This window comes from Chrysemys picta, chromosome 22, assembly GCF_011386835.1.
Source record: "Chrysemys picta bellii isolate R12L10 chromosome 22, ASM1138683v2, whole genome shotgun sequence".
Taxonomy (NCBI): Eukaryota; Metazoa; Chordata; order Testudines; family Emydidae; genus Chrysemys; species Chrysemys picta.
The window spans coordinates 2,535,712-2,558,597 of NC_088812.1; the positions used below are offsets into that span (position 1 = coordinate 2,535,712).

A 22,886-nucleotide genomic window follows, 5' to 3' on the forward strand; every position below is an offset into this window, starting at 1 on the left:
AAATCCTGCAAAGCAGTGGGCAGTAACATTAGCCCCATTTTACAGGTAGGGAAAGTGAGGCACGGGGGGAAGTGACTTGCTCAAGGTCACCGAGCAAGTCAGTGGCAGGGCTGGGAATAGAACCCAGGTGTCCTCCATCTCCTCTAACCACTAGGCCACAGACCTTCTAGAGCTGGGAGCGGATTCCAGATCGCCTGGCTCCCATCCTTTTGATTTGGCCACTGGACCATTCTTCAAGCAAAGGCCTGGGTTGCAGATAAGGTTGCAGTGAAGGGTCAGGGGCCTGGGAAAGGAGAGATGCCCTGCTGCCAAATCTCCAGGGCTGGAGTCTCTCACCAACATGAAACATCTTGTGCACAAACATCTCCTTGAGCGGCCCTCTCTGCATTTGAGGTGTCGGCAATCCTACTCACACCTGCGCCCCCTCCAACCCCCGCTTCCTTCCCTGTTCAGCATCTGGGGAGTGTGGTTCCAGCTCTGACCTCAACCGAATCCACCCACCCCCTTGCTGCTGCTGGGAGCAGGGGGCTCCTAGGAGCCGGGAGGAACTAACACCCGGGGACGAAGCAAGGTGCATAAGGAGGCAGATTCTGGGCTAGAGTAACCCTGACGCCCTTTTGCCCCTTCGGATCTCAAAGCACGTGGTGAACATGGACCCACCAGCCCTGGAGACACAGGCCTGCGGTATCTCTGCTTTACAGAATGAGAAACTGGGGCCCAGCCGGAGGAAGTGATCGGGTCTGAGGTCACCGAATGAGGCAGAAGTAAAGCCAGGAATAGAATCCAGATCCCCCAATCTGCTGCTTTAGCCACTAGACCACATTCCCCTGCCAGAGCTCAGAATAGAACCCAGGAGTCCTGGACCAAGTCTGCTGCAGCCACAAGACCCCACTCCCTTCCTGGAGCCAGGAATAGAACCCAGGAGTCCTGGCTCCAGTGCCCCTCTCCTAGCCACTAACCTGCACTTTCCCCCAGGGCTAAATCCACTGTATAAATAAAAAGAGGTTTAAGCTGCTTCCCCCAGCTGTGAGGTCTGGGAGCTGGGTTAGTGGGGCAGACAGCATGGGGGTCCCTCCTTTCGGTTGCTTCCAGCGGTCAGAACAGCCTTGAACTGGCCCCTGCGGAATCCCCATTGTTCCCTGCAGACAATTGGGGGCTGATGGGGGTCCCCCAGCCCAGGATAATCCCCATTCCCTTGGAGGTCTACAGTTCTCTGGGCAGCTCATTGCCGGAGGCCTCTTACTTCAAACAGAGCCAGCTTCGGAGATCACTTGGAATCCGCATCCCCACTGGAACCTGGAGGTTCCTCCCACACGTGAAGAGTTAGCACAGGAAAGATGGGACCTTGCTGAATGCCCCACAGGCTTGGCACGGGTGGGGAATTGTCTGTGCTAAATGATGGAGCATCAAGAAATAACTGAGTGTGGGGCCCAGTGGCGAGAGCAGGGGGACTGGGAGCCAGGATTCCTGGGTTCTCTCCCCGGCTCTGTGAGGGGAGTGGGGACTAGTGGGTTAGAGCAGGGGGGATGGGAGCCAGGATTCCTGGGTTCTCTCCCCAGCTCTGTGAGGGGAGTGGGGACTAGTGGGTTAGAGCAGGGGACTGGGAGCCAGGATTCCTGGGTTCTCTCCTCGGCTCTGTGAGGGGAGTGGGGACTAGTGGGTTAGAGCAGGGGAGGCTGGGTGCAGGACTCCTGGGTTCTATCCCCAACTCCTGCCCCCCTGCCACTTTGCTTCTAATCTCTGTTCTTGAGTTTCCTCCTCTGCTCCCCAGAGAACTGGGCTGGGAGTCATCAAATACACTGCAGCCAGGCCCCGGAGAATTATCAGAGGGGAGGGGATTGGAAGTTCAGCTCCTGCTGCAAAGGGCTCCAGCCCCATCACCCCTCCCGCCTGCCCCATCTGATTAGAAACGAGGCCCGGGCTTAGCAGAGCCGATTATCCGCAGGGAAGGGGGCTGCCACAGCTCCAACAGATCAAAGACCAGGCCAGGTCCAGCAGGAGCAGATGAAAACCTCCTTCCTTCCCAGCGCTGGGCTGTTAGCACGTGCAAGTGACAAAGGCTGGCAGGGGTGAAGGATTCATCGCACTGAGACCCAGTGTTTTTAGTCTCCATTCATTCTGCCCCCTTCTAATCCCTCTGACCCACTCGCAGGGAAGATGCTTTGATCTATCTCCCTCAAACCTCCCCACACACACACAGCTCACTATGCCTCCCTCCATGACCTCCAGCAGCCAGGATCACCTCCCCCATGCCCCTGAAACGAAAACACTCCATCACCAGCCGCCTGGATGGGAGTTAATCAGGTTAAGGAGCTGAACTGGGCCTTGGAGAGTGAGAACAGGCCAGTCTAGCACATGGGCAGGGGAGCCAGCACCAGGTAATGCACAAGCCACATCTACACTGCAGCTGTCTGGTGCACAGCTCTGGCCAGCGGGGGCACGAAGAGGTGTGAGCCCTGGCCGACAGCGAGCAGAAGAGCTTAGCGTCGCTGGTTTTGCTCGTAAGGCAGACCCGTACACAGCACGGCTCTGCCAGCGCCCACGCTCGCCGGCTCTCCTGGCATAGCATACCGGGACAGCGCTCGTCGACATGGAAAAGTTAAATCAACACAGGTGTGAAAATCCCCCCCGCCCGCAAAGCGCCGGGGGCATGTGGCCAGAACTCCCAGCGCAGACACCGATAGGTCAATGGCAAAACGCTGCCGTCGCTTGGGGTGTAGACGCAGCCTTCGTGTGGACCAGGCCTCAGCAGCGCCGAATCCGTGTCCCGAGGTTTGCGCGCCGGCACTCACCCGGGAGCAGTCATCGGTTAAGGCTGAAGGGGCTATTGCGATCATCCGGCCCGGGCTCCTGCAGAACACAAACCGGAGACCCCCCCCCAGCCTCCTGCAGGCTGGAGAATCCCCCCAGTAGCCCAGAGCCGAGCTAGAGCACGGTCTTACCAAAAGACGGCCCCCGGCTGAAGACACTACTGTACCCTTAATTCCCCCGGTGAGGGCCACAGCAGGTAGGATGGCCCAGTGGTTAGGGCAGTAACCTGGGAATTGGGATCCCTGGGGTCTGCTACAGCAGTCCTTGGGTGACCAGGCCAAGTCACTTAGGCCCAGCTCCTCCGAGGCATTCGGCACCCACTGAGTTCCCTGGGAGTTCGGTGCCTAACTGCTCTGAGGGGCTGGATCTCGCCCCTCTGCACCTCAGGCCCCCTCCTTCTGAAGTGGGGCGTTAGCCCCACCCTACCCGACAGAGACAGCATGTGAGGTGCTCACACATCTTGGTGATGGGGCCAGATGAGGACATGAGATAGAGCCATACAGGGAGTCACGGACGCACATCCCTCACAGGGTGGAAGTCCTGCAGGGACCAGATTTCACACAACACAGTTTTTTTTCACACCGTTAACCTGTGCAACTCCCTGCCAGAGGATGTTGTGAAGGCCAAAACTATAACAGGGTTCAAAAAAAGAACTAGATAAGTTCACAGAGGATAGGTCCATCAATGGCTATTAGCCAGGATGGATAGGGATGATGTCCCTCGCCTCTGTTTGCCAGAAGCTGGGAATGAGCGACGGGGATGCATCACTTGATGATTCCCTGTTCTGTTCATTCCCTCTGGGGCACCTGGCATTGGCCACTATCAGAAGACAGGATACTGGGCTAGATGGTCCTTTGGTCTGACCCAATAGGGCCCTTCTTATGTTCAGATCCACCACAGCCCCCCTGCTAGCCAAGCCAAGGGGAACCTCCCCCACGGGGGCCTGACCACAGAAGACTTTGGGGGTGGTTAGCTTACAAGGACCATGTGGATCCTGTATCCAAGCCCCCAGGGCAGGGGCCTTCAGCTATCCTAATTTTACAGTCCCCAAGGAGGTGGAACAGAGGAGTTACAGGAGAGGATGTTCCCCCCAGTACATTTTATTAAAGCAGCGGAGGACGGTCAGGGCAGGAAGACACCCCGGCAGCTCGTCCCTTCCCCCAGGTGTTTACAGAGACCAATCTGCGCGGCTGGAGTCAGTCAAGGGAGCTGGTAAGAGAACACGAGATTTAGCATCTCAGCTCAACAGGCCCAAGGTGCTCCCCTTCCACTCCCAGCAAATGAGTTTAGCCCCAGGTGCGTAATTCACACAGGCAGGTTTTCCTAGGTGCTGCCACAAATGCCCCCGAGGCTCTCAGGCTTGGGAGGAGAGGGCCCACAGCCAGCAAAAGCCTTGAGACCGTTCTCGCTAACTCTTCCGTGGCTGCACCAGCTCCTGCCCGAGGAAACACCCTTCCCAACTCTGCAGTGGGAGACCTGCTGCCAGCAGAGGGAGCACAGGCCTCAGTCACTTTCCTGCCGCAGGGAAGGGACAGAGAATCCCTCGCATGGGGCCTGGCGGGGAACCACCGAGTTGCCCTGCCCCGGTCAGCCTCAGCATCCTCCCAGGTGACAAGACGGGCTTCGCTTGTGCCCTTTCTGGCACGAGGCAGGTTAACCACGTAGGCTTAAGCCGCCCCCCATCCCCAGCTACAAGGCATGGAACAGGCCATGGGGGAATATGACCCATGGGAGACAGAGGAGGAAGAACAAGTCCAAGGAGGCAGCTACAAAAGCGCTTGTGTTCAGGGACACACAGCGGCCCCCGTCCCTCCGTTCCGACACAGGGCTCCAAGCTGAGCAGCGCAGGTTACAGGGGAGACTTGCTGGACTGGCCCTTCTTCTTGGCTCCCTTCTCTGGTGCTTTGAGCACAGTCAGCTTCTTGGCCATGCTAGTGCTGGCTTTCATCATCACCTCGTGTTCAATCTTCTTCCGGATGCCGACTTCCAAGGTCTGGAGAGGAAGAAGCCGTGAGGCAAATTAACCCAGCAGCAGCCATCTAAGCAGGGGCCTCCTGGGGAGGAGCTGGGGGCCCTCTGGTCCCTGCCCAGCCCCCACCTCTCACCTCCCTTCACCACTTTACCAACGAGTGCAACGGAACAGGTCTCTGCCTGAGCAGGTGAGACGCCTTTGGAAATCACAGCACTGGAAGGGACCTCGCGAGGTCGTCTAGTACACTCGCCGGCACTCCTGACAGGAGCGAGTATTATCTAGACCATCCCTGACGGGCGTTTATCTAACTTGTTCTTAAAAATCTCCAGTGATGGAGATTCCACAACCATGGTCTGCACACGGAGAGAACTCGAATTGTGTTCCCACACAGAGTTCCAGGCTAACATTACCCATGTCCATGTCTAGCATGGTTCCAGTCAAGTTTTTGTTAGGGCTGTCAAGCGATTAAAACAATCCATCATCAGGACAGAGGCATGTCCTCTGGAATGGTGGCCAAGGCATACAAATGTTTAGCATATCTGGTATTTAATACAATGTCACCTGAAAGTGAGAACAGGCGTTCGCATGGCACTCTTGTTCTCACTTTCAGGTGACATTGTAAATAAGAAGCCGGCAGCATTATCTCCCGTAAATGTAAACAAACTTGTTTGTCTGAGCGATTGGCTGAACAAGAAGTAGGACCGAGTGGACTTGTAGGTCCTAAAGTTTTACATTGTTGTGTTATTGAGTGCAGTTATATAACAAAAATCAACATTTGTAAGTTGCACTTTCATGCTAAAGAGATTGCACTACAGTACTTGTATGAGTTGAATTGAAAAATACTATTTAGTCATTTTTACAATGCAAATATTTGTAATCAAAAGTAATAAAGTGAGCACTGTACACTTGGTACTCTGTTGTAATTGAAATCAATATATTTGAAAATGTAGAAAAACAAATATTCTATTATTGTTTAACAGTGTGATTAAAACTGAGATTAATTTCTTTAATTGCAATTCATTTTTTTGAGTTAATTGCATGAGTTAACTGTGATTAAATCGACAGCCCTCGTTTTTACTGGTTAGCTGTACTAAAGTAGTGGCTAGGAGCTCCTGTCGCAGACCAGGACCCCGCTGTGCTAAGTGACGGACAAACACAGAACAGACAATTTTCACCGTCGCAGAATTTACTATCAAAGGCAAGAGACAACAGATGATACAGGCCGACTGACAGATGAGCACAAGGAAACAACGAGGAAAAAAATATCTATATATTGGTCACTCCGATATGTTCAGGTATGGCCCTTGTGGAGTGGATAAAGCAGATTGGAGTGAATTATCAGCTTTGATTTACAACACAGAATTTAAATCCCGTCTAGTCTCCGCAGGTTGATTTGTAAGGACTGCAGGAGGTTTTGATGTTACCAACTTCGGCAGCAAGTACAGCGATCACAGCAGTATGTTGTGCTGAAAATTGAATGAGTCACACACTGGTCTTCTTGAGTTGAGGATACTTTGTTCCTGGCACTTGCTTCCAGAACTCGATTGCAGACTGATTTATGCATCATCTTTAGAGACTGGTCCTCCTGGAGTTCCATTTCTATAGTAAGGGTTTCCGTAACCATGGTTTTGGGAATTGGACAGCCATCGTTGATCACATCAACCATGAATGGGGTTACAAGAAAGGCGAAGCAGGATCTTAACTTCTGCAAGTCTTCAAACCTGGCCAGAAAGCCACCAAGCAGTCCTTGAAATTTACCTCTGAATTCCTCGAGTTTGTGATCTTCTACTTTGATTTCGGGGAATATGTTTACCCTCCTCTTGAGGTGGGGAAAGTGGTTGAAGTCTCGACACTATGTCTCTTTGCAGAAGCTTTAACTTGTTCTGGAAGATGAAGACTGTCTGAGTAAGCTCAGATATAATCTTATCCTTCCATGGAAACGTAGCAAACAAATATCGCTAGTTGGGGTTTATCTTGTATATCTGTGGATTTGTCAAGAGCTAGGCTGAATGCTAGAGAATTCTTTAGATCGTTTTGCTTCTTGCTTGCAACATTCAGCACTGATCTGGGAAGATACGCGTCTCCATAGTGTGGCACGAAATTGGAATCTGTTTTATTAGTCGTTGAAGTTGTGTGTTATTTGGATCTAAAATTGCAACCACTTCCACAATATTCTTCATCAGCATATGGATGTTTAGCACGAGCGATATTCCAGGACATAATAAAACTGGCTTCAGTCGTTGTGTCAGCTTCCTTACTGAATGCTGAAAGCAGCGTCTGCTGACTGTTTAGGTGTAATTTTAATGTGGTTAGCTTGTTTTTCCTTAATTCTGATTCAGGAGGGTATTTAGATGAAAGTAATTGTGATTTGTTTCATAGCGATGTTTCAAGTTGCTCGCTTCGTAGTGAACGAGCGATGCATTGCAGATAAGGCACAGAGGTTTGCCACCTTTAACAGTAAATGCAAACTCTTCCTCCCATTCTGGCTCAAAACTTCGGTTTTCGTCTTCATACTTGCATTTCTTACAAGTTGAAGAGGATATTGTCATTCATGAAATTAACGTAGGGTTAACACAAACCTAAAAACTATTCAAATGCAACTTATGAACCATAAACACAGCCTGTATTCTGCAGAATGCAGAGAGATCGCGAGCACACCAGGTCTGTACAGAACAAAGTCTAAATACAGAAAGACAAAATTTCCTGAAATTTCTCTGCAAGCCCTGCACTTTAACGAGAAGAACGGCACTGTGGCTCACCAACTGCAGCTTGGCCATACCTGCTGTATAACTAGGTCTCTACCGAATTCATGGTCCATTCTGGTCAATTTCACAGCCATAGGATTTTAAAAATAGTAAATATCATGATTTCAACAATTTAAATCTGAAATTTCACAGGGTTATAATTGTAGGAGTCCTGACCCAAAAAGGAGTTGGGGGGGAGTCACAAGGATAGTGTGTGTGTGTGTGTGTGTGTGTGTGGGGGGGGGGGGTTGCAGTACTGCTACCCTTACTTCTGTGCCGCTGCTGGTGGCTCTGCCTTCAGGGCTGGGTGCCTGGCCAACAGCGGCCGCTCTCCGGCCACCCAGCTCTGAAGGTAGTGTAGAAGTGGCAATACCGCAACCCCCCCTAAAATAACTTTGCAACCCCCCTGCAACTTCCTTTTGGGCGAGGACCCCCAATTTGAGGCAAGCCAGTCTCCCTTGTGAAATCTGTCTAGTATAGGGTAAAGGGACACACAAGACCAGATTTCATGGTCAGTGACACATTTTTCATGGCTACGAATTTGGTGGGGGCCCGTCTGTAACACACGGCGCTATAAACGCTGCTGCGGGGGCTGTTTGTTTTTCACACCCCACCTCACCTTTTTCAGTTTCTGCTGCTGGATCACCCGGGCTTTCTTGGGAGCAATTATCCGGCCTGGAAGAGAGACATGGGAGAGAAGCCTTTGGACCCAGGGAAGCAGCTGAAGGGCCCCAGGGTGGGGATCCCCAGCCTGTGGGGCCAGAGCGCTCCTGGGAGGGGCCTGGGGGAGAAGAGTGTGTGGGGGGGGTAACAGCCTCTCCCTGGGACTGCAGACGAATGGGGCTGCTGGGGCCCTCGGAAGTGTGGAGGACAAACAGGTCACTCCCCCCCCCCCCCCCCCGCCGTGCCCGGGGCCCCGCTAACCCTCCCCCCCCCCGCCGCGCCCGGGAGCCCCGCCAAACCTCCCCCCCCCCGCGCCCGGGAGCCGGGGCCCCGCTAACCCCCCCCCGCCATGCCCGGTGGTCTCGGGGCCCTGCCCGGGGTCAGCTGGGCCGGGCCCCGCCCCCAGGCCGCTCACCTCCCTTGCGGGGTCCCCGGACCCCCTGGGGGGCCGCCGCCTTCTTCCCCCCGCCCGGCTTCTGGGACTGGAACTTCTGCTTCCCCTGAGCCATGAGGCGGCCTCCACATCCGGCAGAGCCCCAGTGCACGCCGGGATAGAGCGGGGCGGGAAAACGTCACGTCCGGTGCACGCCGGGATACAGAGAGGCGGGGAGAAACGTCACGTCCGGTGCATGCCGGGATACAGAGGGGCGGGGAGAAACGTCACGTCCGGTGCATGCCGGGATACAGAGGGGCACACCACGCGCCCAGTGCATGCCGGGATACAGAGGGGCACGCCACACGCCCAGTGCATGCCGGGATACAGAAGGGCACACCACTCCCCAGGGCACGCCGGGATACAGAGCGGCGGGGAGAAACGTCACGTCCGATGCATGCCGGGATACAGAGGGGCGGGTGCAAAGCACGCTCCCAGGGCAACCCTGCCAGGATATACAGAGAGGCACACTAACCCCAGTGCATGCCGGGATACAGAGGGGCACGCTAACCCCAGTGCATGCTGGGATACAGAAGGCCCTGGGGGGCAGTGAGATCACCCCACCCAATTCCAGATACCCTTATCCCCCCTCCCCCCATGCAAAGCTCTGAGGGCACCGGGGCCTCCTGGGGAAGCTCCCTCTGCCCCCCGTTTGCTGGGGCAGGTTCTGCCAGGCCACGTGGGCGCTTCCCCCTGTGCCATTCAGAACATCCACTGAGCCCAAAGCACCAAGCCCAGCCCAGGAGGAGAGGGAGAATCTCCCGGGGCAGTAGAGGGGCTATGATACACAGGGAGGGAGGGGGTCGTCAGACTCCCTCCAGTAGAGGACACCCTGCTCATTTAGACAGCTACAGGCATCAGCCCACACGGACAAGTGGTGGTGGCAAAAGGCGATGGGGATTTATTAACAGCGTGTAAAACAGAGCCAGGCACGGGGTGTATTACCCCCACCCACAGTCTCGGTCTCTGCGGAGGGAAAGCCGGGTCTCTCTCCACCCCCTCGCCGCCCGAGTCAGGGCAGTTATTGGCCCGAGGGGTTCACTCTCCTTTCTCTGCCCGGGTGAGGGCCTCTCGGAGCTCTTCAGGGCGGAAGACACCAAGCTCCGTGATGATGCCTCCAGTGATGAGCTCGTGCGGCGTGACGTCGAAAGCCGGGTTCCAAACACCGATCCCTTGGCAGGAGAAAAACAGAGACACCGTGAGCCACTCAGCAACGTGACATAAATATCCAACCAAGAATTCCCCCTTTGGCCCAATATCGCTGCCTCCTCTTGCACCAAGACAGCCTGCTGGTCCACAATACTGTTCGGGGACGTGCCCCCACTGCAGTACCTGGCGCTGCGATCCTCACTCCATTGACGTCCGTCAGCTCCTGACTTGGCCGCTCCTCAATCACGATTTCAGCCCCTTCTGCCAAGCTCAGGTCACATGAGGTGCTAGGGGCCGCCACGTAGAAGGGGATCCCATGATGCTTTGCAGCGATGGCCAGCTGGTAGGTGCCCACTTTGTTGGCCGTGTCGCCGTTGGCCACCACCCGGTCGGCTCCCACGATGACAGCTGGGCGAGAGAATGCAACGTTTAAAGTCCTGGAGAGGCGATTCCCGTGCCACATGACCACCAAGGAGTCAGCATTGAGATGGCCACCTTAGTATTTGTGAGATCCTATCGCGGTCCCCTCCTCCAGCCCCCTCCCTGCTGCTGGTCAGCCTTGTGGCTGGCAGACCCCAATCCTCCCGCACCACCCAGGGACTGCACAGGGCCCCTACGAAGCAGTTCTATGGAGCACCCAGCATGATTCTCCGAGAGGCAGGGATGTCCAGGGGAAAGGACACCATGCTGGAAGAACACTGGGATTTTATTCCTGAAGCCATCGCCCCTCTCTATGCCTCAGCGTGTCCACCCCCCTCATAGACGGGGGACAATGCTACTAATACACCGGACTTGTGTAAAGTCCTGTGAGCTCCGGGGATGAAGTGCCCTACATTGAGAAATAGGTGTTACTGTGTCAGCCATGTGCCAGGCAGAGCTGGTGCTGGCTCCTGTAGGTGTCATGATGCTGGATGAGAGGGATCTACTGATGTATTGACTCCTGTGAGCGTGCACCCCAAAGACTCAACCAAGATGGGTCCCCATCGCACTGGGCACGGCCCAGACGTCTCCCCTCTGACCGAGACCGGGGCACCATTGTGCGTGATGCTGCACAGGCCCCGGCCGAGATCGGGGTTTCATCCTGCCGCTTTGCAGGTGCCCGCCCTTGACTGAGATCAGGGCTCTATCATGCCAGACTCCAGGATGGCCCCTGCCTTGAAGAGCTCACCCGCTGAACTCCACATCTCCTAACAAGGCCAGCTGGTGCCTGAGGTGGTGGGGTTCACTCACCCGACACGCCCTTCTCCTTCATGGCCACAGAGACCATGCTATCCGCAATGAGCGTGGCCGGGATGTGCTCGTACACCAGCTCGTAGGCCGTCAGCCGCGCCCCCTGGTTGTACGGCCGCGTCTCCGTGCAGTAGACGTGCTCCAGACAACCCAGGGCGTGCAAAGAGCGGATGACACCTGCAAGGCGAGAGGGGGATCGTGAACGGTGAGGGCAAGAGGTTAGTGAGTTGGAGACCGCGGGTTAGTGGTCACAGCAGGGTAGCAGGACCCCTGGGGTGAATTCCCCTGACCTGGGAGGGGAATGGGGTCTAGTTCTCAAAACAAAGGTTGGGAGTCAGGACTCCTGGGTTCTACTCCCTGGGTCTAAGTAGGGGGGTGGAGGGTGGACTAGTGATTAAAGCAGAGGGAACTGGAAGTCAGGACTCCTGGGTTCTCTGGCTCTGGGTGGGGTCTAGTGGTAAGACCCGACTCTACTTTGCAGTCCTGGCGGAACCCCCCCTCTTCCTCCAACCCAATCTTTACAGGCAATGTGGCTCGCCCTGGTGTGGGCAGATTGCCCCCCCTCCAGCCCCACATACCCAGCGCGGTGCCATAGCCGGCGGTGGCCAGGGAGCCGGTGTTGCAGTGGGTCAGCACCGTCACCTTGTCCTGCGGTGACGCCTGGAGCAGGTGGCGCGCCCCGTGCTCCCCGATGCTCCTGTTGTCCCGCAGATCTTTCTCTAGCATGGCCTCTGCCCACTGGATGACGCTGGGGGGTGGGGGGAAGGTTAGGGCACGGCTCCCTCGACCCCAGGGAAGGGAAGGGGCCGTGGGCCTGGCTCTCACCTCTCCCGCAGGCTCTCGGCTGTGGCCCCCTCACGCTGGGCCTCCTGGGAAGCAAAAGCCCCCAGCTCCTCGGCCGCCCGCGCCATGTTCACCGCCGTGGGGCGCGCAGTCACCAGGTAGCGGAGGGAGTCATGGATGAATGTCTCCAGGCCGGCCTTGCCCTGCCCCATGCCGGCCCCACCGTGCAGCTCCACCGCCAGGCTCAGGCACCCCACAATGGCAATGGCAGGGGCACCCCGCACCTGGGAGACAGGGGGCACTGTCAGGGTGGAGTGGGAACCTTTCGGGGGTGGGGTGGAGAGATCCTGCAGGGGAGGAGCTGCCACCCCAGGTCCGAGCAATAGTCCAGCGAGGCCTGTCCCCAGGGCAGCCCCGACCCGGTCCCCACCCCATGTCTCCATGCCCATATCCAGCCCTGGGCCCCCCTCTCCACGCCTCTATGCCCAGCCCTGCACCTCCCATCGCTCCCTCATATCCAGCCCAGACCCGGTCCCCACCCCATGTCTCCATGCCCATATCCAGCCCTGGCCCCCCCTCTCCACGCCTCTGTGCCCAGCCCCGCACCCCCCCATTGCTCCCTCATATCCAGCCCTGACCCTGTGCCCTCCTCTCCACACCTCCATACCCAGCCCTGCACCCCCATCGCTCCCTCATATCCAGCCCTGACCCTGTGCCCCCCTCTCCATGCCTCTATGCCCAGCCCTGCACCCCCCACCCCTCCATACCCAGCCCTGCACCCCCCATCGCTCCCTCATATCCAGCCCAGACCCAGTCCCCACCCCATGTCTCCATGCCCATATCCAGCCCTGGGCCCCCCTCTCCACGTCTCTATGCCCAGCCCCGCACCCCCCCCATCGCTCCCTCATATCCAGCCCTGACCCTGTACCCCCCTCTCCACACCTCTATGCCCAGCCCTGCACCCCCCATCGCTCCCTCATATCCAGCCCAGACCCGGTCCCCACCCCATGTCTCCATGCCCATATCCAGCCCTGGGCCCCCCTCTCCACGCCTCTATGCCCAGCCCCGCACCCCCCCCATCGCTCCCTCATATCCAGCCCTGACCCTGTACCCCCCTCTCCACACCTCCATACCCAGCCCTGCACCCGCCACCCCTCCATACCCAGCCCTGCACCCCCCATATCCAGCCCTGACCCTGTACCCCCCTGCTCCACACCCACCCACTGCCCCCTTCCGTGCCCTGCCGCAGCTCGCCGCTGCTGAGCGCCCCTGTCTCCCCGGGGTGCCGCCCCACCTGCATGGCGCGGATGGCCTCCCAGCCCTGGCGCACGCTGCCGATCTCCGCGTAGCAGCTGCGCTGGGGCAGCAGCAGCTGGTTCAGGACGCGCAGGGAGCCGCGGCGGTAGCGCAGCGCCTCCAGGCTCATGGCCCCGCCGGGAGGGACTCGGGCTCCGGGCGCTGCCAGCCCGGGACGGCGCTGGGCCACGGGGCTCCGCCGAGGGGCTGGCTGGGTCCTAGCGCCGCCGCGTCCCGGGCTGGGCTCTGCCCCTGTGAAACCGGGATTAGAACCCGGCAGCGGGACCAGCGTAAGACCCCACGTGTCCGGCCAGCCCCTGCCCTAACCACTAGACCCCCCTGAGCTAGGGGGAGAACCCAGGAGTCCTGGCTCCCGCCCCCCCCCACGCTAACCACTAGACCCCCCTGAGCTAGGGGGAGAACCCAGGAGTCCTGGCTCCCAGCCCCCTGCCCTAACCACTAGACCCCCCTGAGCTAGGGGGAGAACCCAGGAGTCCTGGCTCCCAGCCCCCCACACTAACCACTAGACCCCACTGCCCTCCCGGAGCCAGGGAGAGAACCCAGGCATCCTGGCTCCCAGCCCCCCCCCCCCACTAACCACTAGACCCCACTGCCCTCCCTGAGCTAGGGGGAGAACCCAGGCCCCTGCTCTAACCACTAGATCCCCCCGCACTCCCACAGCTAGGGAGAGAACCCAGGCATCCTGGCTCCCAACTCAGGTGACCAGACAGCAAATGTGAAAAATCAGGATGGAGGTGGGGGGTAATAGAAACCTATATAAGAAAAAAGACCCCAAAATCGGGACTGTCCCTATAAAATCGGGACATCTGGTCACCCTACTCCCAGCCCCCCTGTTCTAACCACTAGATACCACTCTCCTCCCAGAGCTAGGGAGAGAACCCAGCAGTCCTGAGCAGCCCCGGCTCTAACCACTAGACTCCACTACCCTCCCAGAGTTAGGGATAGAACCCAGGCATCCTAGCACAGCCACAGTAACCACTAGACCCGCCTGCCCTCCCAGAGCTAGGGTTGCCAACACTCCAGGATTGTCCTGTAGTTTCCAGGAACTAAAAATTAATCTTTAATTAAAGATTAGTTCATATGATGAAACCTCCAGGAATACATCCAACCCAAACTGACAACCCTAGATAGAAGCCAAGAGCTGACCTCTCCCCCACTGCTCTCCCCGAGCTGGGGATAGAACCCAGGGGTCCTGACTCCCGACCCCAATCCACTGACCATGCTGCCTCTAGAACCTAGCGGACATAAGACTGGCCACACTGGGTCAGACCAATGCTCCATCGAGCTCAGGATCCCCCGACAGTGGCTGGAGCCACAGATGGAACGAACAGAACAGGGTAATTATTGAGTGAGCCAGCCTGTCGTCCAGTCCCAGCTTCTGACAATCAGAACACCCAGAGCATGGGGCTGTGTCCCTGCCCACCTTGGCCAATAGCCACTGAGGACCTACCCTCCATGAACGTATCTAGTTCTTTTTGGATCCCAGTTATACTTTTGGCCTTCACATATCACATGGCAAGGAGTTCCACAGGTTGACTGTGTATTGAGTGACAAAAGCAAAGCCTTAGGTTTGTTTTAAACTTTTTGCCAATGGATTTCACTGGGTGACCCCCCGTTCTTGAGTTAGGTGTAGAGGTAAATAATACTTCCTTAGTCACATTCTCCACCCCACTCATGATTCTGCAGACCTTTTCTATCACCATTCCCCCCCCCCCCCCCATCCCCGCTGTTATAAAAGGTGCCTTCTAAAGTGTATTCCCTTTCCCAGATAGGAATAATTACACTGGAATAACACTGTCAACCCCGGGGGAGGGGGCGGTGTACCAGTTTTAACTAGCCCAGTGTCGTTAAAAGTTGGTACAATCTGTGTGTGTTTGGACCAGGCCTTAGTCTCATTGAACATCGACAGGGCGAGTTCTACCGTTTTAATGATCTCAGTAGAGAAATGGCAGTCCTGGCAGACAGTCCCATAAACCAGACCCGAGGGGCTAGGTCAGTTCTGAAAACGGGACGTAGGTTCTCCCGTGTTTGAAAATGTCCCCTGTAGACAAGTCCCTTGGCAGCCCTGCCTTTAGCAGGTTTAACATAGCAGCAGCTTGCGAGGGTTTCCATTTCAGTGATGCCCTTCCCTGCGCAGTCCCGGCTAACTGGTTTCCTCTCCTGCCGTTCTTCAGTCTTGTTGCTATGAAGCAGGAGAGACACGAAGGTTCATCACAACCAGCCGGGTGTGTGCGGTCAGCGAACCATACGGTTAATCAGCTGGGGCCAGCGTTTAATGGAGGCTTATTTTCGTCTGTCCTTTCCTATGTACAGAGGACTAATGGAGCAGATACAGGGGACGAGGGGAGGGGCAGATGTGAATCCACACTAGAGGAGGCTGCCTGCGATCCTGGGGGGAGGAATCTCATATACAGGGGGTACAGGCTCTGCCTTTCCAGAGTCACACCAGGAAGGGTATCAACAGCGCTGATACGGGGTGTTTGAAGGCCTGTCTCGCTGGGAGCGCTGTGGAGAAGGCAGGATCACCGCTGTGGCTTGGAGGAGCAGGAGTTCTTGCTGGGTCTATGGCTTAGAGTCATTGAAACAATGCGGGCCCCCTAAGTCCAGCCCTACGGGGGGTGGGTGTGTGTCAGTCCACTTCAGAATCAGAGCTGGAGTTCGAATAGTCTGCCACGAGAGAGGAGCTGAGGCTGGCGGAGCAGGAGGTGCTGGCAGTGCCCTCCGCAGGGAGGACGTCGCCGTTGGCCACGGGGGAGCTCTGCTGGGGCGTCCCATGGGCTGCGCTGTCGCGGCTCTGCCCGCCAGTTTGTGCCCCGTGCTCCATGCTCTCTCCCGGGCTGCGCAGGCTCTCGGGCCCCTCCCTGGATTTGCGGCGCACAATGCCCAAGTGGCCAATTGTGATGTGTGAGCCGCCAGTGAGCGCCTTCGGGGGCACGGCTTTCCCGGCGAGCCCCAGCTTCTTAAGCGTGTCGGTGGCTTTGCCAGCTGGAGCCTGAGCCGGGGGGAACCAGGAGCGGCCAGAGATCTCTGTTCGCTTCAGCTTCTGTTTGTCCTCATAAGCTGGAAGGAGAGGGAGGGGCAGCAGGGTAGTGACGAGCAGCCACAGAGGGCACCTGAAAGCTTCAATGTCATTGGGAGCATTGGCTCAGGGCCTCTGCGCTGGGACCAGCACACGCTGATCTATGGGGCTCATAGACCCCCCGACCTGAATGCCACTCCCCTCAGAGCCCACCCCCAATCACACCTCAGTAAGCAGCAAAGCCAGGACTAGAACCCAGGAGTCCTGGCTCCCACTCACCCCCCCCCCCCCCCCCAACGCTGGGAATAGAACCCAGGAGTCCTGCTCTAACCACTAGACCCTACCCCTCCAAAGCCAGAACTAGAACCCAGGAGTCCTGGCTCCCACTCCCTCCCGCAACGCTGGGAATAGAACCCAGGAGTCCTGCTCTAACCACTAGACCCTAGCCCTCCAAAGCCAGGACTAGAACCCAGGAGTCCCCGATTTGTTCATCCCCAATGTAAGTCACATCTAACTGACTACTGTTGGTACGGTCAGTGGGGACCGTAACCCTACGCTGCCCACATTCCTCAGGCCAAGACAGGGCCCGGAATCCCTCTGTGCACAGGGCCCCCCAGAAGACCCGAGGCAGCCCCCACCCACAGCCCCAGAAGGCTGTACAGCACGTACAGTCCAGGCTGTGGTACTTGAGCAGAGCTGCCAGGCGCCGGTCCTCCTCCGTCTCCTGCACCAGAGGGATGCTCAGGTTGGCCTTGGTCTGCAGAGCCAGGTCCTTCTCCTCTTCCTCCTGGAGAATCTTCTTCTCCTCCTAAACAGGGGAAGGACAGGACGGTGAGAGAAAGGGCCCAGCCAGCAGCATCTACAGTAAGCCATCGAAGCTCGGCCGTGGTGTAAGGAGAGGGGGTAAATCCCATTGGCTTCAGCAGAGCTGTGCGTGCTTACGCCAGGGTTAGACTTGGCCCCTGATCTAGTGCCCACGAGACTGATGCTGCAAGGACTGTCCAGGACAGAGAATCATGGAGACACATCACTGAACTGCCACAATGTCTAGTGCAAAGGGCAGTCTCAGCAAGTCCTTCCTCCAGCCCAGCACCACCATCCCGGCTCTCCCCTCCAGCACCTTCCATCCACAGATCGTCAAGCACTGGATAAAGGAGCTCAATATCATTATCCCCATTTTACAGATGAGGAAACTGAGGAACGGGGAGGGGACCTGTCCAAGATCACCCAGCAGAGCCCAGGTCTCCCAAGTCCCCGTCCTGTGCTCCATCCATGAGGTCACGCTGCCTCCCAGAAGGCCAGGAGGGTCCCAGCGAGGAGCAATGCGCAATCCACATGGCTCTCAGTCCCCGCTCACCCTGAACTTTCTGCGCAGCATGCTGTTGATGGCAAAGTCGTCCTTCCAGGCACTCTGGGCCTCCTGGATGTTGGACAAGGTGGGGATGGCTCTCTGCAGCTTGCTCTGGTCCACGGTGCCATGCTCTAGCCGGTACATGGCATCTGTCTCCAGCTTCTTCTTCTCCTCGTGTTCTGGAGGCAGAGGGACAGACACACGGACTCACCGGTGGGGTCTGTCCGGCCAGCCGCTGGAAGGAGCAGGGCCTGCTGCTCCCTGGGCTCACCTGTGGTCAGGATCTGCTCGTTGTCCTGCATATCCCAGCGTTCCTCCTTGCGCTGGGCCCCGCTCACGATGACATAGTCACAGTTCGCCGGGTCCGTCTGCATCTCGATGTAATTAACGCACAGGTGGCACTTCATCCGAAACCTGGCACCCAAGGGGACAGGCTGCGGTCACGGCTGGGGGGTTATTTCCTGGCCACCTCCTTGAAGCCCCAGCCAGACTCCAGCTCTCCGGCCTTTGTGCCTGTCCCCTGCTAGAGGGACCTTACGCCGGCTCCTGAAGTCTTTGGCACGTGGTCCCATCAGAGACAGACACCTACTTCGCCTCTCAGTATTATCCACCCGGTAGATGTGTGTTTGTAGGGGGGGAAAATCGAGCATGGGAGGGGGAGAGAGAGCAAGGACCCATCCAATTGAGTGGCAAAGCCGGGAATCATCTCCCCCCACTCTAACCACTAGACCCCACTCCCCTCCCGGAGCTGGGAAGAGATCCCGGGAGTCCTGGCTCCCAGCCCTGTGCTCTAACCACAGGCGCGTCCCCAGGGGAGCAGGCGGGGGCTCTGGGGCCCATTCTAACCCTGACTGCTTTGCCGGGGGAGGCCGTTTGGGGCCAGTGACAATGGTGGGATTCTGCAATGTGGCCCCCCCCAGACTCAGCTCACTGCTCTGCACAGGCTCAGAGCCTGGGAGGTGAGACAGGGAGGAGCGTGCGCTTCCCGCACCCACCTGTAGATGGGGGTAGTGTAGTAATTCCCAACTTTCTTCTTCTCCGCGTTGTACCGGACACCTGTGACAGACAGAGCTGAAGAGCCAACTCCACCCACATCCCGCATTTCCCTCCAGCCTGGCAAGGATGTCATGTCTACTGGGCTCTCAAGCTATGCTGGGAACAGGACCCAGGAGTCCTGGCTCTCAATCCCAGGTTCATAGACACTCCACATTGTCAGTAGCAAGACTACACACTTTTGGACAAGTCCAGGTCACACAGCGAGTTGAGGTAGAGCTGGCAAGAGAACCCAGGAGTCCTGACCCGCCCCTGCTCTAATCACCATCACTCTCTCCTCCCAGAGCTGGGACCAGAACCCTGAAGAATCCCACCCAGAACTGGGAATAGGACCCAGGCATCCTCTCCTCCTAGCCCCCCTGTGCTGACCACTAGACCGTACTCTCTCAAGTGGCTGTTCTCTTGTACTACAAACCTTCTCTCCCCAGTCTCTCTTTCCTGCCTCATCATAAATTCCATCCTTTCAGCACCCTGAGACGAGGGGACGTATCATCACCCCCATTTCACAGATGGGAAACGGAGGCATGGGGTAGATTAAGTGACTTGCCCAAGGTCTCACAGGAAGCCCGTGTCTGAGCTGGGAACTGAACCCCGGTCCCCCAAGTCTGAGTCCCGTGCCCTACCCACCAGACCACCCTCCCCACAGCTGCTGCTGGTCGAGCCATCGCCCCAGGTAGTGCACGGGACATGGGAGGGCCATATCTCCGTGGGGGAAGGGAGGGGTGTGTGTGTGTGTGGGGGGAGGGGGGGTTTATTCAGACAGGGCTCAGAGGCAACAGAGAGGACAGCACAATAGCAACCATCAGAGAGAGTAAATTAAAGCTGGGTTTGGTCCCTCCCCTAAAGTCAAGGAGCCAACCCCCTAAGGCACCCTCCCCACACACCCTGGGACATCCCCTCTCCACCGTCTCAATCCTGTCATGACTCAGCCCGCACCATTGCTGGGAGCACAACTGCCTGGGCGTGGCACTGTGTGCCGAGCATCCGGAGGATGGAGACCCGAGCTCCGGTCGGGCTGTGCACAGCCAGGGTGCTAGGTGAGCGCCATGCAGACCCCTGGGAGAGCGGGAGCTTACCCATTCCAATGTGATTCTTGCAGCCATCGCACCAGATGTTGTAGGGCATCTCGAACCTAGGAGAGAGCAGCCAAGACGGTGCCGGTCACCCTGGTGCTAGAACCGCACGGCCTCCCCAGCCAACAACCGCTGAGCTGGAGCGAAGGGGCTAAGTGCAGCTAGGAACAACTGAGTCAAGAGTCCACAAACAACCTGAATTCTGCCTCAGGCTGAACGCGGGCAGCAGAGGGGACCTGGCTCCTTTAACCACCGGCAGCCAAGCATCCCCAACACAGAGAGTTTGTGCCCGTCACTTCTAGGGGAGGCAACTGCACTGACCTCAGCTGGGGGCTAACCCCAATGTCCTCCCTAAAGCACCACTCAGTGTAGTTGTGAGAATAGAACCTAGGAGTCCTGGCCCCAGAAGCCCCCTGCTCAAAGCACTAGACCCCACTCTTAATCCAGAGCTGGGAATAGAACCCAGGAGGCCTGGCTTCCCAGTCCCCTGCTCTACCTACAAGGCAGCAACCCACGGGTTCCCTCGAGGTGCATTCAGGGGTCCTGAGGGATGGTAAAGGAGCACAAGCTCTTACCTGATGATAAGGATGCCCTGGGAGAGCTTGCGGGCTCTCTCTCGCAGTGGGTGGCTGTTCCGGTATTTATTAAGGGAGACATGCTGTGCGGGAAAGAATAGAAAGGCAGCCGTTAACCCATAACAACAGGCCAACATCAGTTTGGTTCCTAGAACTGAAGCACCGGATCAGACTGACAGTCCCTCCAGCCCAGTATCCCATCTATGGCAGCAGCCAATGCTGGTTGGTTCAGAGGGAGGTGTAAACCCACCATAATATCCCATGGAGGAAATTTCATCCTGACGCCCATCTGGAAGGCAGCTCGTACAAGGAAGAATGCGGACCTACAGCCCTTGTGATCCTAGCCATGGCGGACTTCGTTCTTACCAATATCACACCGAATCCTGCTTTGAAATTTACTAAAATCCTGTAGCAGGGAGTTCCACAGTTCCTTATAAAGTAAGTTACCCTTTATCCACTTAAAATCTGTTGCTTTTGAATGTAATCAGCTGCCCTCACAGGAAAGGGGACAAAGTGAGGCCTGGCTGGCTTAATTCCCAGTTATTGGTTTCATTCCCAACTACAGTAAGCAGGCTCAGAACTTTGTCCATGAGGCTGACTGGTAAACACAGTGTTCATGCTGGCAAGAGCAAACCCGGACACCAAGCATCAGTTGATGTGTCTATGACCAGGCCTTGCTGTTCAATCCCTGCTCTCACCTTTGCTGGATCGAAGTCAGGAGGGTAATACTTATTCACGCCTTTTCTTTCACCCTATAAGGAAACAAGCAAAAAAATAATAATCAAACTCCTACGTCAGGATGCAAGACTCAAGCAGCCTATTACTTATCTCGGGTGAGATTCAATTCTTTTTATCCATCTGTCTCAGCGATTTCATGAGAATCTCAGCTTTCATTAAAAACAAAAAAGGCAGTTTCCTGCCCCTGAAAGTCGTGAAGAAAAGCTTAGAAACTTGGGTTGAGTGACCTGAACAGCACAGAAGGCTAAGAAAAGGAACTCATGAAATCTCATGATTTTTAAAAACAATCTCATGACTTTTTGAGGCCTGACTTGTGATTTTTGAATACCCCAGGATGGCAACACTGGGATCAGCTCCACTCACCATTGTGAAAAGTCTCTAGCTCCAAGCACCTGGAACACACAGTCTGTGGGAAAGAAAAGGAGAGAGGGTCATTTCTGGGACTAGAAATAACAACAACTTGCTTTTATAAAGCACTTTTCATCCGTAGATCTCAATGCACTTTACAAAGGAAGTCAGTATCATTATCCCCATATTAGAGATGGGGAAACTGAGGCACACCGCAGGACGGGACTTGCCCAAGATCACCCAGAAGACTAGGGGCATCCCTCCTAAGTCCCAGTCCACTCAGCTACACTGCTTCTCTAGTTCTTTTGCTGCCTCTTAAACTGATCTCACAAGGGCGACCACAAGCCGCTCCTGCTGGCTGGCTCAGCTCCCAGTTCCTATTGTCCTGGGGGGTGGGACAGACTGTTACAGTCCGCTGCCCACCCCCAACATACTCAGAACAAGTTTTGGCTTAGTAGTGTAAACAGGCCCCATCCGTGGGCTAAGCATGTCCCCAAGCAGCAGGCTAGTCTCAGAGGCTACCAGACAGAGCTGTGATGGGGGCGGGGGGAAGGGGTGTTGCTACACCCCCCCCGTCTCCCCCCCCACCCCATAGCAGAGGCAAGGCCAAAGGGCCCTGAACGAGTCAGCACCAGGGCAGTTCAGACGGGATCTCTTGGGAACACAAGCCCAAGAGTGGGGCTGGTATCACCAGAAACACCCCCCCCCCGCCAGTAACCAACACCTGCGTGTGTGGTGGGGGGGGGCAGGGCTGAGGCTTCCCCCTCTGCTTACACGGTGGGGGGGGGGCAATAAGGGGCCTTTCTGGGAGCTGGGGACAGCTCAAGGGAACCCTTCACCCCCCCCACCCCAGATAAGGGGGGAGGGAGGGACACACAGACAGGGGCCCCTCCCCAGGGCGTGTGCGGGCCTGGGGGGGCCGAGTAAGGCCTCCCCCAGTGGGGAGGGGGGGCAGAGAAGGAGCCCTCCACTATAGTGGTGGGGGGCAGAGAGCCCCCCCCCCCCAGTGTATGGGGACAGTGTGTGGGAATGAAGGGGAGGGGACAGACAGTAATACCCCCCCCTAAGTATCTGGGCGGGGGGGGACCCCTGAGGTTTCCTTCCCCCAACACAAGAGCGATCACTAACCTCTTCCGCCCCTGCCTCCTCCTCTTCCTCCCTGTCATCAACAGCCGCCTTAGCTCGGCCCCTCCCCGGCCCGTGTGGCCCCGCCCACAGGGCCCCGCCCCCCCAGCTGCGGCAGTACCCACGTGGCGGGCTCTGGCTGGGCTGGGTGCCGCAGGGGGCGGGAGCCGGGCTTGCAATGGGGAGGTGGGTGGTGCCACCTAGCAGGGCCCGCAAGCCCCAGCAACCCCCCTGCCCCGGGGGAGGGGAGTCCCTTCGTCCTAAATAACAAGGCGGAGGGTTGCCAACTTTGGTTGGAGGAATTCCTGGAGATTGCATCACATACCATAACCTTTCACTAAAGATTAATCTTTAATTCTTGGAGACTGCAGGACAGTCCTGGAGGGCTGGCAACCCTCAACAACCCAAAACTCCGCTGCCCTGTCTGCAACCCCCACATGGGAGAGAAGAACCAGGTCTTGGCACTGGGGGAACGGGACCAAGGGGGATAGGGAGGCGGTGA

The 22,886-nt window shown here is 57.0% G+C and overlaps 3 protein-coding genes across 4 annotated transcripts; all 3 read right to left on the reverse strand.

Moving 5' to 3' along the window:
* Window positions 1-3,880: 3,880 nt before the first annotated feature.
* Window positions 3,881-8,790, reverse strand: C22H19orf53 (chromosome 22 C19orf53 homolog). 2 transcript variants are annotated; one of them, XM_065576214.1, is made up of 3 exons: window positions 8,606-8,770; window positions 8,147-8,202; window positions 3,881-4,804 (listed from the first exon to the last, which is right to left on the reverse strand). In XM_065576214.1, the coding sequence occupies exons 1-3, from the start codon at window positions 8,697-8,699 to the stop codon at window positions 4,661-4,663; spliced, it is 294 nt and encodes a 97-aa protein (XP_065432286.1). In that variant the 5' UTR covers window positions 8,700-8,770; the 3' UTR covers window positions 3,881-4,660. The 2 variants fall into 2 exon arrangements, with proteins under 2 accessions (XP_065432286.1, XP_065432285.1); XM_065576213.1 differs by lacking the exon at window positions 3,881-4,804 and adding an exon at window positions 5,952-7,305 and having other exon boundaries at window positions 8,606-8,790.
* Window positions 8,791-9,501: 711 nt separating this feature from the next.
* MRI1 (methylthioribose-1-phosphate isomerase 1) lies at window positions 9,502-13,326 on the reverse strand. The gene is made up of 6 exons (XM_005310666.4): window positions 13,080-13,326; window positions 11,828-12,069; window positions 11,581-11,750; window positions 11,003-11,179; window positions 9,956-10,180; window positions 9,502-9,795 (listed from the first exon to the last, which is right to left on the reverse strand). The coding sequence occupies exons 1-6, from the start codon at window positions 13,209-13,211 to the stop codon at window positions 9,662-9,664; spliced, it is 1,080 nt and encodes a 359-aa protein (XP_005310723.1). The 5' UTR covers window positions 13,212-13,326; the 3' UTR covers window positions 9,502-9,661.
* Window positions 13,327-15,013: 1,687 nt separating this feature from the next.
* Window positions 15,014-22,497, reverse strand: YJU2B (YJU2 splicing factor homolog B). The gene is made up of 10 exons (XM_005310665.5): window positions 22,388-22,497; window positions 21,275-21,317; window positions 20,872-20,925; window positions 20,174-20,256; window positions 19,602-19,657; window positions 18,468-18,528; window positions 17,744-17,886; window positions 17,479-17,651; window positions 16,791-16,929; window positions 15,014-16,162 (listed from the first exon to the last, which is right to left on the reverse strand). Exons 2-10 carry the CDS (start codon window positions 21,275-21,277, stop codon window positions 15,732-15,734), a joined length of 1,143 nt encoding a protein of 380 aa, XP_005310722.1. The 5' UTR covers window positions 21,278-21,317; window positions 22,388-22,497; the 3' UTR covers window positions 15,014-15,731.
* Between the last annotated feature and the right edge of the window lie 389 nt (window positions 22,498-22,886).

Coding starts and splice junctions, on each gene's coding strand:
- C22H19orf53 (XM_065576213.1), bottom strand. CDS start 8,699: ATGGCTCAGGGGAAGCAGAAGTTCCAGTCCCAGAAGCCGGGCGGGGGG. Junction 8,203..8,605: donor CCGGGGACCCCGCAAGGGAG/GTGAGCGGCCTG, acceptor TCTCTCTTCCAG/GCCGGATAATTGCTCCCAAG. Junction 7,306..8,146: donor AGCAGCAGAAACTGAAAAAG/GTGAGGTGGGGT, acceptor TCAACTTGTAAG/AAATGCAAGTATGAAGACGA.
- MRI1 (XM_005310666.4), bottom strand. CDS start 13,211: ATGAGCCTGGAGGCGCTGCGCTACCGCCGCGGCTCCCTGCGCGTCCTG. Junction 12,070..13,079: donor AGGCCATCCGCGCCATGCAG/GTGGGGCGGCAC, acceptor CCTGTCTCCCAG/GTGCGGGGTGCCCCTGCCAT. Junction 9,796..9,955: donor AGTGAGGATCGCAGCGCCAG/GTACTGCAGTGG, acceptor TCTCCTGCCAAG/GGATCGGTGTTTGGAACCCG.
- YJU2B (XM_005310665.5), bottom strand. Junction 18,529..19,601: donor CAAGAATCACATTGGAATGG/GTAAGCTCCCGC, acceptor TGTCTGTCACAG/GTGTCCGGTACAACGCGGAG. Junction 17,887..18,467: donor TACACTACCCCCATCTACAG/GTGGGTGCGGGA, acceptor CTTGGGTGCCAG/GTTTCGGATGAAGTGCCACC.